We start from the raw sequence: 12,110 nt of genomic DNA, 5'->3' as shown, positions 1-12,110 counted from the left end.
ATCTCTGAATACTTGAGGGATAAATTTGTAGAAATGGGATTGTTAAATGAAAGATGATAAACTCTCTGAAGGCTTTTGATGCAGAGAATGAAGAGCTTTTTCATCACCAAGGTAGGGGAAGGACTATTTACCACTCCCCTGTGTAGCAACCCTGGATGATAATTGTTCTCTGTATTTGATAATCTAATTGGTGAAAATAAATTATTGCCCACCCCCCTGTGGCTATAGCTAAGGATTTTGTCACATGTCAGCTGGCTGCTCATGCTGCTTTATGAGTTTTTCTTCATTTATTTAACCTGCGTTTTCTCAAGACGGTCATCCTTCTGCTTCTCTGCTTAAACCCCGTACATGCGGCCAGCTGGAGGCACAACCCAGTTGGTAGTGGGCTTACCCAGCACGGCTGGCCGGGGCTGAGGGTTCAAGCTCACCTGTGCTAGGCAGGTGGAAGGGAGAGGATCAGTGTGAAGGGCACATTGGGTTGCAGAGTGAACGTGAGGCTAGCCTGTCTCAAACAGAACAAAACAATAGTTTAGAAATAGTCTTTTTAATTTTCATATTTGCTATGCCATCACTGTGCCTAATAGGTTGATTGTCTGCCTTGAGGAGTGTGGCTTATCCTGTTATACTTACGTTTTGTCTGTTTGTTTTGTTTTTTTTTTTCAAGACGGTTTCTCTGGGTAGCCCTGGCTGAACTCTACGTATAGACCAGAGTGGCCTTGAACTCACAGAGATCAGCCTGCCTCTGCATCATCATCATGCCTTTCCTTCTCTTCCCTTAGATTTCCGCTCTTGTTTATAGTGCACTGAAAGGGCTTCTGTAGCCGCCGGAGGACATTTGACTCCAGATTTGAGTTTTGTCCTCTTCCCTTTCACTTTGGTGTCTTCCTCAGTGCTCCTGATTCTGCAGAAGACTCAGCTCCATGCAGTTGCTAGGGCCGCAAACTTCCATCTGCCCCCCTTGCTCTCCATCTGCCCCCCTTGCTCTCCATCTGCCCCCCTTGCTCTCCCATCACCACCTTACAGCTCACCAGTAGCAGTCATGCCGTGCTCCTTTCGGACTGTCTAGAAGCTGGTCTCCTCTCACTGCCCTCCCACGAAGAGAACACACGGGATAACACCTGGGACCTGGCAGCAATGATCTGCCCCCCCCCCATCAGTTCTGCCTACAGTGACACAGTGAGGTGAGGGGTTTTCTGTTTGTTTTTGAGACAGGGCTTTACTATTTAGCCCTGCCTGGCCCCATCTGGCCAGAGAGCTGCCGGTCTCTGCCTTCTGAACATTGGCATTGAAGCCATATGCTACTATGCTTTGGTCTATGGGGAACTTTAAATAAACTAAACAAATGAACAAACAAACAAACAAACAAAAAACCAAAAAGCAACCTCCTGGGGCTGGTGAGGTGGCTCAGTAGAGAGAACAACTCCCATAAATGGTTCTCTGAACTACACACACACACACACACACACACACACACACCTATTCACACACATAAAATGAATAAATAAAAATGTAATAAACTTTATTAAGAAATTATGGAGAATGGGGTAATGACACCATAAAGTATTGCTGTACAAATACAGATCCCTGGGTCTTGCCAGCAACCCAGTCTTCCATAACTGGCAAGGCACAGACCAATACAAGACCCTGTCTCAAAAAGGTGGACACTTCTTGAATAATGACACCTGAGTTTGATCTCTGGTTTCTACATACATGTACACACACACCTAACCCAAATCATGCATAAATGTGCACGCGCACCTCTAAACCAAATTAGACCATATTACTTCCCTATAAAAGATCCTCTAGAGGCCAGGCAGTGGTGGCACATGCCTTTAATCCCAGCACTTGGGAGGCAGAGGCAGTCGGATTTCTGAGTTCCAGGCCAGCCTGGTCTACAGAGTGAGTTCCAGGACAGCCAGGGCTACACAGAGAAACCCTGTCTCGAAAAAACCAAAAACCAAACCAAAACAAAACAAAAAGATCCTCTAGAGACTTTCCATCACACTCAGGATAAAAATCTAAACTCCCAGCCAGGAGGTGGTGGTGCATACCTTTGATCTCAGCACTTGGGAGGCACAGGTAGGCAGATCTCTGAGTTCAAGACTCATTCGGAACATTTGTTCCCACCTGACATATTGCATGCATTTTTAATCACACACACACACACACACACACACACACACACACACACACACACACGCACACGCACACGCACACGCGCGCGCGCGCACGCGCACGCGCACGCACACACAGGAGCTACCGCACTGGGGACTGAGGGCATTATGGGTACTCATGCTGAGCACTCCACCAATGAACTACATGCCCAGCCCTTTTTGTGCTTCCTATTTTAAGACAAAGCTTTGCCAAGTTGCCAGCATGACCTTGAACTTGTGATCCCAGGCCTGTGTCTCTAGATAGCTGAGACAACAGACTTGTGATGTCAGACCTAGAACATTTATATAATTTTAATTTTATTCCTACTTCCCTGAAATGTAAAGTCCATGGAGTTAGGGGTGTTGGTACTTGGTAAGTGTGTGTTTAATAAGTAGCTGTAAAATAAATGTAGAGTGCGTGGCATAGTGTCTGTGTATAGGTGTATCTGCTGTGTGGGTAGACTCCTTTGAAAATGTTTGTATGTGGAATTTGGAATAATGACGTTGAATTGAATTTTGTGTAAGATGGCTTCTCTGACAGCTTTGCCAACAGTGTCTTTCCATGTATGTTTGTATGGGATTGTCTGTGGTTGTATGTGCTTATATGCATGTGTGGGTGTTTGGTTGTATACACACATATCTATTTCTGTAAGAATGGGGAGCTGATATATCTGGACATGTACCCCTAGGAAAAGAACCTGCCTTACCTCAGGTTTCCCTTTCCAACTCCAGTACCCAGGGAATAAATACACCTACCTCTGTGCCTTTGGGTGACTACAAACATGGAGTAACTTTTCAAAAGTGATGTCATGTTCAAGCTGATGCAGGTTGGGGGCTCGGATGAGACAGCAGGGTCCAGAGGTGGCCTAGGGCTGATGGGGTCTGGACAGTCTCTTGTTCATACAAGACACCTCCCTAGGGGAGATCTGTCCCTTGACACATCTTCCTTGGAGTAATTTCAGGAGAAAGCAGGGCAGGTCTCAGTTGACCGTCACCTTAATACAGCATTCTTTTTCTAAATCTGTAGATGGGGTTTGTGGGTCTTGGCTTGCTTGCTTTTTGGAGATTTGTGAGAATAAAGGCAGTAATGGCAGTGAGAGCCATAGTTTTATGTCTGTGAAGCATAGTAGGGTTTTAAATTACTCTCTCATCAGAGCAAATGCCTCAGTGGGGAATCCACTTCGGACTTGGCTCCGGGGACAGGCAATGGTTGAATAGTTACCTGTGTGGGTAAGCTGATGGCTGTGCGCGTGAGTGAGTGCCTAGGGAATTCAGAGAGAGGGTTGTATAATGCAGAAAAGGTACTGGGCAGTCTCAAAGACTAACTTGTTTGTTTTATTTTGGGACAGGATCTCATGTAGTCCAGGCTGACCTCGAACTTGCTCTGTATCTGAGGATAACCTGGAACTCCTGATCTTCCTGTCTCCATGCCCATGTGCTGTGATTAACAAAATGGGCTCCACGCCCAGCTAAGACTGACACTGTTGAGCACATAGTAGCCCAGGCCATATTGGAAAGGCTTCTTTCGGCTCTGTAACCCCTGGTTGGTGCTTAGTCCTACTGTTAGTGACCTTTTCTGGATACAGCAGCCGAATGAGGGGCAGGGAAGTTGAGTATGAGTGAGTTGTCCAAAGTTACAAAGCCCTGAAGGCCAAAGCTGTGATTCCAGCCCACATGTCTGACTCTGCAGCCCAGGTCCTGCAGAGTGAACACTGGATGGAGAGGCCAATGAAAGAACTCTGTGGGCCAGGCAGGGCCAGGTTGCCTTCGGGTCTGGCCTCGAAGCCCTTGGTAAAGTGGTCATGAACAGCCCCGCCTCATCGTCGTTCTCCCCCTCTCTCTCCACCTGCAGGCGGATGCCGCCATGCAGCACTATGGGGTGAACGGCTACTCCCTACATGCCATGAACTCACTCAGCGCCATGTACAACCTGCACCAGCAGGCAGCCCAGCAGGCCCAGCACGCCCCCGACTACCGGCCATCAGTGCACGCGCTTACACTGGCTGAGCGCCTAGCTGGTAAGGGCCCTGGGGACCTGGCCTTGGAGCCAAGATGCTGGGGGACAAAACAAAGAGGAGGTTACAGAAGGCAGAGGGGGAGGGGTGTGTGAGCAGCTTACTTAGGAAGCCCTTGGTCACTTAGTAACATAGGTGACTATGCTGGCCTGGCTTTGGCAGCACACGTACATAACATAACGTCTTTGCACGTGCCTGCAGAACACTGCGTGCTTGCCGGTACTGTGCTGGGTCCTGGCTACCTCAGCCGTTAGTGTCCTATAACAAACCTTCAAAGGAGGTGTTCATTAGCCCTAAGGCAGCAGGTGCAGGCCTGGCCCAGGGACCTGTCACTGGGAAGTACCTGGAAGAGGGCTGGGGTGCCTTGGGAGAAGACTGAACGTAGGGAGATACAAATGACGATGGCTCTCATAGTTTGAATACTGGTTAAATGCCAGGCCACTGTGTAGCTCTCCATGACCCTCCTCCTTCCCTTTTTCTATCTACCTGTATTCAAACCCCAAGAAGAAGGCCACTAGTTTATTTTATAGACAAAGAAACGTCAGCTCGGAGAGAATACACACTGGCACGGTTGGGGATTGGAATTTGACAGTATGGGGTCAGACTTGTCCTTGGCTCTCTGTACATTCACCTCTTCTCGGGCCCAAGTTTCCTCTAGGGCAGGGGTAGTTCTCGGATAACTGGCAGGAGGTGGTCAGCGAATCACAGCAATGCTTCCAGTCACCAGCACTCAATGCCAGTTCCAAGCACTTAAGAGAGCGCTGAGGGTGACTTCTGCTTGTTCTCCTAGCCACCTCTCAGGTGGTTTCAGTGCCAGCGTTTCCACGTCTGTGATGAAATATGGTGAAGAAACAATTTAAGAAGAGGAGAGATTTATTTTGGATCAGAGATATGCAAGTTTTGGGCAGTGGTTGGCTGGCATTACTTGCTGTGATATTGTATTGAGGCATCGCGGCAGAGAGTGCATGGCATACTAAAGCTGTTCACCTAACGGAAGGCAGAAAGCAGAGAGGAGGGAAGACGAGTCAATGACACCCACAGAGGCCACTTCCACCACCTTAGCCTTAGGCCCTAGCAGCCATTCAGCCATGAATCCATGAATGGATCAATCCCCTGAATCACGAAGGTTAGCAGCTTTGTGATCAAGTCACCTTTTACTAGTGCCACCAGCTGCTGACAAAGCGTTTGACATGTGAGCCTTAAGTCCATTTTATATCCAAAAATAACAATGGATATGAGCAGGAGTTAATGACATAGACGGTGGGCTATAGATTTTCTGGGAGATGATGCCACCCAGTTCACCCAGTCCAAGCCTGTCCTGTCACATGGGACCCATGTCCATGCCCGGTAGTTGTAAGGGACTTCATAGAACTCCTTGGAAGACTGAGTGTCCGCAGATCCATGAGAGGGTATGATGACCTGAGTCAGCGGTGGACAGCTCAGGGCAGCATGGTGGGCAAGAGGCAGGAGACTTTTAAAAGCTCCACCAGGGGGAAGGATCATCAGGAGACCAGACCCAGGAATGGGAGAGGACCATGCCTACCTTGGGGTACCAGCCTGGCAGAGAGGACATGGCAGCCAGCCCTACTCCTTAGACCTTGCCGGGCCTCTGAACAATGGAGTCCCTGGCTGCCTTTTTTGGATCAGTATGACATTAGTGTCCAGTGTGGAGGTAGTCAGTGTAGACCTGCTCTAGCTATGGCTACTTCCCTCGTGAATGAATTCCCTTTGTCCATTGTGACCGTGACATTTAGCTCAAGGACTATATCACAGAGAGGATTCTGGACAGAGGCACATGCACACTGATAGGAACAGAGGAATTGGGGTGTTTAGCCAATGTTTAAGGAGGAAATGAGTCCTTCTAGGAGTTCTTGTGGAAATCTTACCTTCTGTGGCAGGTGCTGTATTAGGAAGCCTGTCTCCCCTTGGCCATCCCACTCCTTGTAGTCCTTGGAGCTAGCAGCAGGATGCTGAGCTGCTGTCTCTCCACCACAATGGGTGTAACTAAGGGGCCCCTACTCTTTTCCTGCTCAAGGGTAACATTTGTGACTTCAGGTCTGCCTGGGCTAAGATTGGGATAAGTTATAAGGGTCCCTCTTTAAACTCGAGAAGTATGTCAAAGTCTAGGGGTTCCTGTGCATTTCCCATTTAGGGTTTTGTAGAAAGTTTCCCACCCTGGAGTACAAGAGGACTCTGTGGTACTGTTCAGAAGCAAAAACAACTTGAGTTCCTTCCAGTATTGGCAGGGTCCATTTTTTGTGTGATAGAAACTTACAGCTCAGGTACCAGTGAAGCAGAAGAGGAAAAAAAAAAAAAAACATTCATTAGCCTGAATGTTTTTCATTTCTGAGAGAGATACCATCCTGGCTGGTTTTCATGTTGCCAAACACAAAGGCAAGTCTATAGGATCGACAGTTCACCATCTTTGCTACTCCAATCCAACCTTGCAGTGTGGAGATCTGTTCTCTTCCCCTGAAGAGGCAGAGAAAGTCAACGCTGGGTGTGATAAGCCTTTCCCATGTTGAGGGCCCCACCGGGAATAAGCTTTCTGCTTAGGAAATGACCAGAAATCTCATGTCTTTCCATCAGAGACATATAGACCAGGGGAGAGGATGGGATTGAAGGAGAGAGACAGAGACGACCAGGTATGCCCAGTCAGCCTTCCCCTAAGTCGTCCTTGAGACAAGCCTCAACTTCTGGTGTTAGGAAGTCATAGTGAATCTAAGGACCAGAGGGTATTAGAAATCATGGAGACGTGCAATTTTAGATCATTAGCATCGTGTCATCTCAGAATATTATAGCATCTCGGGACATTTTTCTTTTTAAGATAGGATTCCACCGTATAGCTCAGGCCAGTCTTGGCCTCCGTCTCCTGAGTGCAAGGGCTGCAAGTATGTGTTTCCATTCTCGCCCTAGTATGTTGAGACTTTAGGGATCTTGGGGAATCACCTATCTTCACAGCTTTAATGCCAGCCACATCAGGAGGACTCGCCTCCCCCCCCCATACTCATATGCCTGGCAGCCATGCTTGAAGCTGAGTTAGTCAGTCCTCTGTGGTTCTGTGAGTGGAGGTTGTTGACAGGTTAGTGGAGAGAGGATGGGTAATTTCCAAGGGTTGGGGGTCAGCTCTGATGGCTGTTCAGGTGTCCAAAGTAAGTCAGAGCAAAGTCAGGTTCAAAACTTATTTCCCATAATTAAATGGGCCTTCTCCGCTTGCCCTCCAACGGCTGTACATTTCAAGACATCATCTTGGAGGCCCGCTATGGCTCCCAGCACCGTAAACAACGTCGGAGTCGCACAGCGTTCACAGCCCAGCAGCTTGAGGCCCTGGAAAAGACCTTCCAGAAGACCCATTACCCAGATGTGGTGATGCGTGAGAGGCTGGCCATGTGTACCAATCTTCCTGAGGCCCGTGTGCAGGTAGGGTCCGACTCTCCCAACTGTGCCTTGCAGATGAGTGCTACCCATCCGTCTGGTGTCCAGTTGTCCAGGAGTCAGTGCTGAGATACATGCCTACTTCTCTCATGTTTATTTAGAAAAATAGATGGTGTTGGGTTAGGGTGGATTATCATCCAGGATGCAATTTTTCCTCTCCTGACTGCTCCTCTCCATGGCCCCCAGGTGTGGTTTAAGAACCGCAGGGCCAAGTTCCGAAAGAAGCAACGCAGCCTGCAGAAAGAACAGCTCCAGAAGCAGAAGGAGGCTGAGAGTTCCCACGGAGAAGGCAAGATGGAGGCCCCAGCCTCAGACACACAGCTGGAAGCAGAACAGCCTCCCGGTCTGCCCAGTGGTGATCCTCCTGCTGAACTTCAACTGAGCCTGTCAGAGCAGTCAGCCAGTGAGTCTGCCCCAGAAGATCAGCTGGACCGTGAGGAGGACTCCCGGGCTGAGGAGCCCAAGGCGGAAAAGAGCCCTGGATCTGACAGCAAGGTGCTGGGCTGCAAGAGGGGCAGCCCCAAGGCAGGTGAGGCTTGGGGCAGGGTGCCACAGGCAGGGTGGGGCCACAGGTCAGAGAGAACAGCCAGATCCAGCATGATGGCTCTGAGTGTGTGACCTGGATCAAAGCAGGAGAGTCAAACGCTGGCCTTCGGGAGCGTGACCAGTTAGGCATGACTGACTATGGCAGATCTGTGACCCGTGTCCTCTCCTTAGTGACTGAGTCATAGAAAGGTCTAGATGGATGGTTCTAGGAGAGGGTCTGGGTAGCAGGGAGGTTGAGGAGGGAACAGATGAGGGACTGACTAAATCTCTTTCATTATTTATGAACTATTACGGCTATTTCAATATTTAACAACCAGGACAGATATACCAGTGTATGTTGGGTAAATACCATGCTGGTTCCTGAGATTCCCATTGCAGCAGATTTGGCCCATGCTTTTTCATCCCAGAGGCCTGGTCCATTAGGTGCTCTTGTGGAAAGGGGGTCTGCTGAGAGGGTCTAGAGGATGCTTCTTCTTTTTTGTTTATTCGAAATAGGGATTCTCTGTGTAACTCAAGCTGTCCTGGAACTCAATTTGCAGACCAGGCTTGCCTTGACCTCACAGAGATCCATCTGCCTCTGTCTTCCAAATGCTGGGATTGGAGGCCTATGCCACCACTGGTTTTTGTTTGTTTGTTTGTTTGTTTTTGTTTTTTGTTTTTATTTTTTAATAGGGTCTCACTATGTAACTCTAGCTGACCTAGAACTTCCTATGTAGACCAGGCTGGCCTTGAACTCATAGAGGTCCACCTACCTCTGTGTCTGGAAGGCTGGGATTAAAGGTGTGCACCACTGCTCTCGGCCCAGGATGGTTCTTTTTAGGACTAGGCATATCCATCTCTGTTCCACAGAGCTGCTCTGGACTGGAGCCCGTTCCCCTAGCCATGGATAGAGGAAACAGAGCTCTTGTATATTCAGACAAACCCTAAGTTAGGCAAGGAGGGTACTCAAAGGGCCTTTGAGCTGAGGGCTGGCGAGAGAAGGTGAGAGTCTTGGATACTCCTAGAAAAGATTAAAGGGGTCTTCAGGGAACTCAGGCATGGATGCCCAGGTAGGAGAAACCCTGAAGCTTCTCTAAGTCCCTCCCAGCCAAATTCTGAGGGTCACTTCAGAGGATGCCATGGCCGACATGGGGTGGTGATGGTTCCAGCCAGTGTTCACTGCCTGATGCAGTGGATAGGAGGGAGCCTCTCCTCTTGTTCTGAGTACTTGTTTTGTGTCCTCTGCTTGCAGATTCCCCAGGCAGCCTGGCCATAACGCCTGCAGTCCCAGGGGGCAGCCTCCTTGGCCCTTCCCACTCCTACTCCTCCTCCCCACTCAGCCTCTTCCGTCTACAGGAGCAGTTCCGCCAGCACATGGCGGCCACCAACAACCTGGTCCACTACTCATCTTTTGAAGTGGGCGGTCCTGCACCTGCGGCGGCTGCAGCTGCGGCTGCTGCAGTGCCCTATCTAGGGGTCAACATGGCCCCACTGAGCTCCCTACACTGCCAGTCCTATTACCAATCCCTGTCAGCAGCTGCTGCTGCCCACCAGGGTGTGTGGGGGTCCCCATTGCTGCCTGCGCCCCCCACAGGCCTGGCACCCGCCTCAGCTGCGCTGAACAGTAAAACCACGAGCATTGAAAACCTTCGCCTCCGGGCCAAGCAGCACGCTGCCTCCCTGGGACTCGATACACTCCCCAATTGACTGTCTGGCTTCCAACCCAACCATGGTCTTGGGTATTCCCCTGTCTCCGTCCCATGGTTATTCCCAGAAGGTTCTCCAAGTTTTTCCAGAACTAACTTTGAGAGCCCAGGGATCCTAGGGCCTGGAGTCCTTTCACCTTGGCCCCTTCTTCAGAGTTCCAATCCCAAGTGAAACCCACACACCCTCTGCATGGCCCTGCCTGGACCCCATGGAGGCCAAATGGGGAGAAGGGGAGCAACCGGCTAGATCCCCCTTCTCAGTATTGCCTCCTCCCTCCTGCTCCTCCATTAGTAAGTTGATGTGTGGAATGTGAGATATAAATATAAATATATAAAACTATATTTTCAGGCATTGCCTGCCCCAGGCCCCTTTCCCTGTTCTCCTCATATCATCGCTACTGCTACCCTTGCCTCTGAGATTAACTCCAGCAGTTGTTCTCTCTCTCTCTCTCTCTCTCTCTCTCTCTCTCTCTCTCTCTCTCTCTCCCTCCCTCCCTCCTTCCCTCCCTCACACTCTCTTGTTCTTGTTCTTCCTCCTCCTTCTCTTCCCTCCCCTCCCCCACAGCCCCACTGCCTTGCCTCTGTCTTGATCCCTGTCCCTCTGCCTACCTGGATCTAACTGCTATGCCTTGCCTTGGCTTTGGTGCTGGCTCTATTGTTCTGTATTCTCAAACAGTGTTTCCTTTGGGGTTGTGGCTTTCTTGGTTTTAGTCATTTTGTTTCTTCCTGTTTCTCTTCTGCTCTGCTGGCCTATCTCCTCCCTTAACCTGAACTCTCTCTAGGCAACTCTTCCATTCCACGCCCCATGATTCAACAAAGTCCTGCTTAGAGACCCTGGAGCATCAGTCAGGAGGTAGCTCTAACCCCACAGCATCTTCCAGATATTAGGAGGGGCTCACGGTCACCTTTTCTTCTTTTTCCTTGCTTGAAAAGTACCAGCTCCCTAGATTGCAGAGGGGGTGTGGCCTCAGTAGAAGAGCAGCCTCATTGCAGGGTTCTGGAATTCCTCATCAGCGAGTGAACCTTATGGCCACACACTCTCAGGATTTGTTGGCTTCCTGACACAGAGGCAACCATGGGAGTAGGCGGGAGTAGGTGCTTCTGTCTGGTTAGTCACTGGCACAGCAAGTTTGCTCTGCAGACTCCCTTTCAGGGCGGTATGACATTGGGTAAGCCCAGTGCTTTCTGAGACTGTCTTGTCTGGATAAGATGACTTGGAAGATTCTGTTCATTTCCAACCACCCAGTGTTCTGTGCCACAACCTTGTATGGCAGAGGCTTTGATTAATTTTAATAATAATAACCACAGCCTGAACACTTAGAGAAGCCCAACGTGTAAGTTAGAACTTACTGTGGTTTTGCTGAGGAACAGTGAGTCCTGCATACCTGAAGCTCTCTGTGGATACTGCCTCAGTTTCCCAGTAAATGCACTGGCACCTTTCTAGGTCAGACAATCTGGATTCGATCCTATTTTTCTTGGATTCCAGTGTGAGCCTTCGGAGCTACTCCATTTCCAAGCCAGTGGTGAGGGTAGGGCAAGATAACTTGAATAGATTCATGGTTAGGATTCCCCAACCCTTCAGTTCACCGCAGAACCCTCAACCCCACACCCACACAGTGGTGGCCACCTGAGTAAGGTCAGTCTGGGCTGGGGTAGGAGAAGGTCTTGGCTAGTAAAAAGTGGGGAGGGCAATACCCTGAGACAGGAAAAGCATGCAAGAAACAGGAGAAGAAAGCATTAGTGGACCATTGGACGAGAGGTGACTGGCCTCGTGAGAGGTGAGGCAGAAGGTCTCGGAGGCAGCCTCATATTCCCACTGTCACGCAGCAAGCACCGAAGGCACTTGAGGGTTTCTTAAGAAGGGGTATCCTCCTGGGATCTGGAATCTGGAAGATCAGTCCAAAGCCTTGCCAACAAGAGGAAGAGAGACTTGGCCAGGGAGATGAGAGGTTAGCAAATCCTTAGGGAGAGGAGGGGTTCTGGGTTGGGGAGGGTTCAGTGGCCCATGGTTACCCTATTGTTGTTAGTTTCAAGAAATTCTGTTTCTGTATTGTCTCATCTGGAACAAGGCAAAGGGCTGAAGCTGTCTTTCTATTCCTGGGTGCAAACGACTGATTGACACTGGGACTTGGGATCCAACACTTCTAGGCAATACCAATCCCAGAAGCCTCCTCAACCTCTAAGGAGCAAGACCACCTGAGGTGGGATTCTGTCATGACACAAGCCTGGTCTAGCCTAGGCTTTTCAAAACTTCCTTATATCTTCACCATACATTC

The 12,110-nt window shown here is 49.6% G+C and overlaps 1 protein-coding gene across 2 annotated transcripts; it reads left to right on the top strand.

Annotated features, from left to right (window-relative positions):
* Positions 1-4,011: 4,011 nt before the first annotated feature.
* Positions 4,012-9,835, top strand: Dmbx1 (diencephalon/mesencephalon homeobox 1). 2 transcript variants are annotated; one of them, XM_052175630.1, is made up of 4 exons: positions 4,012-4,171; positions 7,410-7,588; positions 7,790-8,132; positions 9,381-9,835. In XM_052175630.1, the coding sequence occupies exons 1-4, from the start codon at positions 4,018-4,020 to the stop codon at positions 9,833-9,835; spliced, it is 1,131 nt and encodes a 376-aa protein (XP_052031590.1). In that variant the 5' UTR covers positions 4,012-4,017. The 2 variants fall into 2 exon arrangements, with proteins under 2 accessions (XP_052031590.1, XP_052031589.1); XM_052175629.1 differs by having other exon boundaries at positions 4,018-4,169; positions 7,393-7,588.
* Positions 9,836-12,110: the final 2,275 nt, after the last annotated feature.

Source organism: Apodemus sylvaticus, chromosome 3 (assembly GCF_947179515.1).
Source record: "Apodemus sylvaticus chromosome 3, mApoSyl1.1, whole genome shotgun sequence".
NCBI classification, from domain to species: domain Eukaryota; kingdom Metazoa; phylum Chordata; class Mammalia; order Rodentia; family Muridae; genus Apodemus; species Apodemus sylvaticus.
Note: the sequence above shows the minus strand (reverse complement) of the source record. Positions and strands in the feature narration are given on the sequence as shown.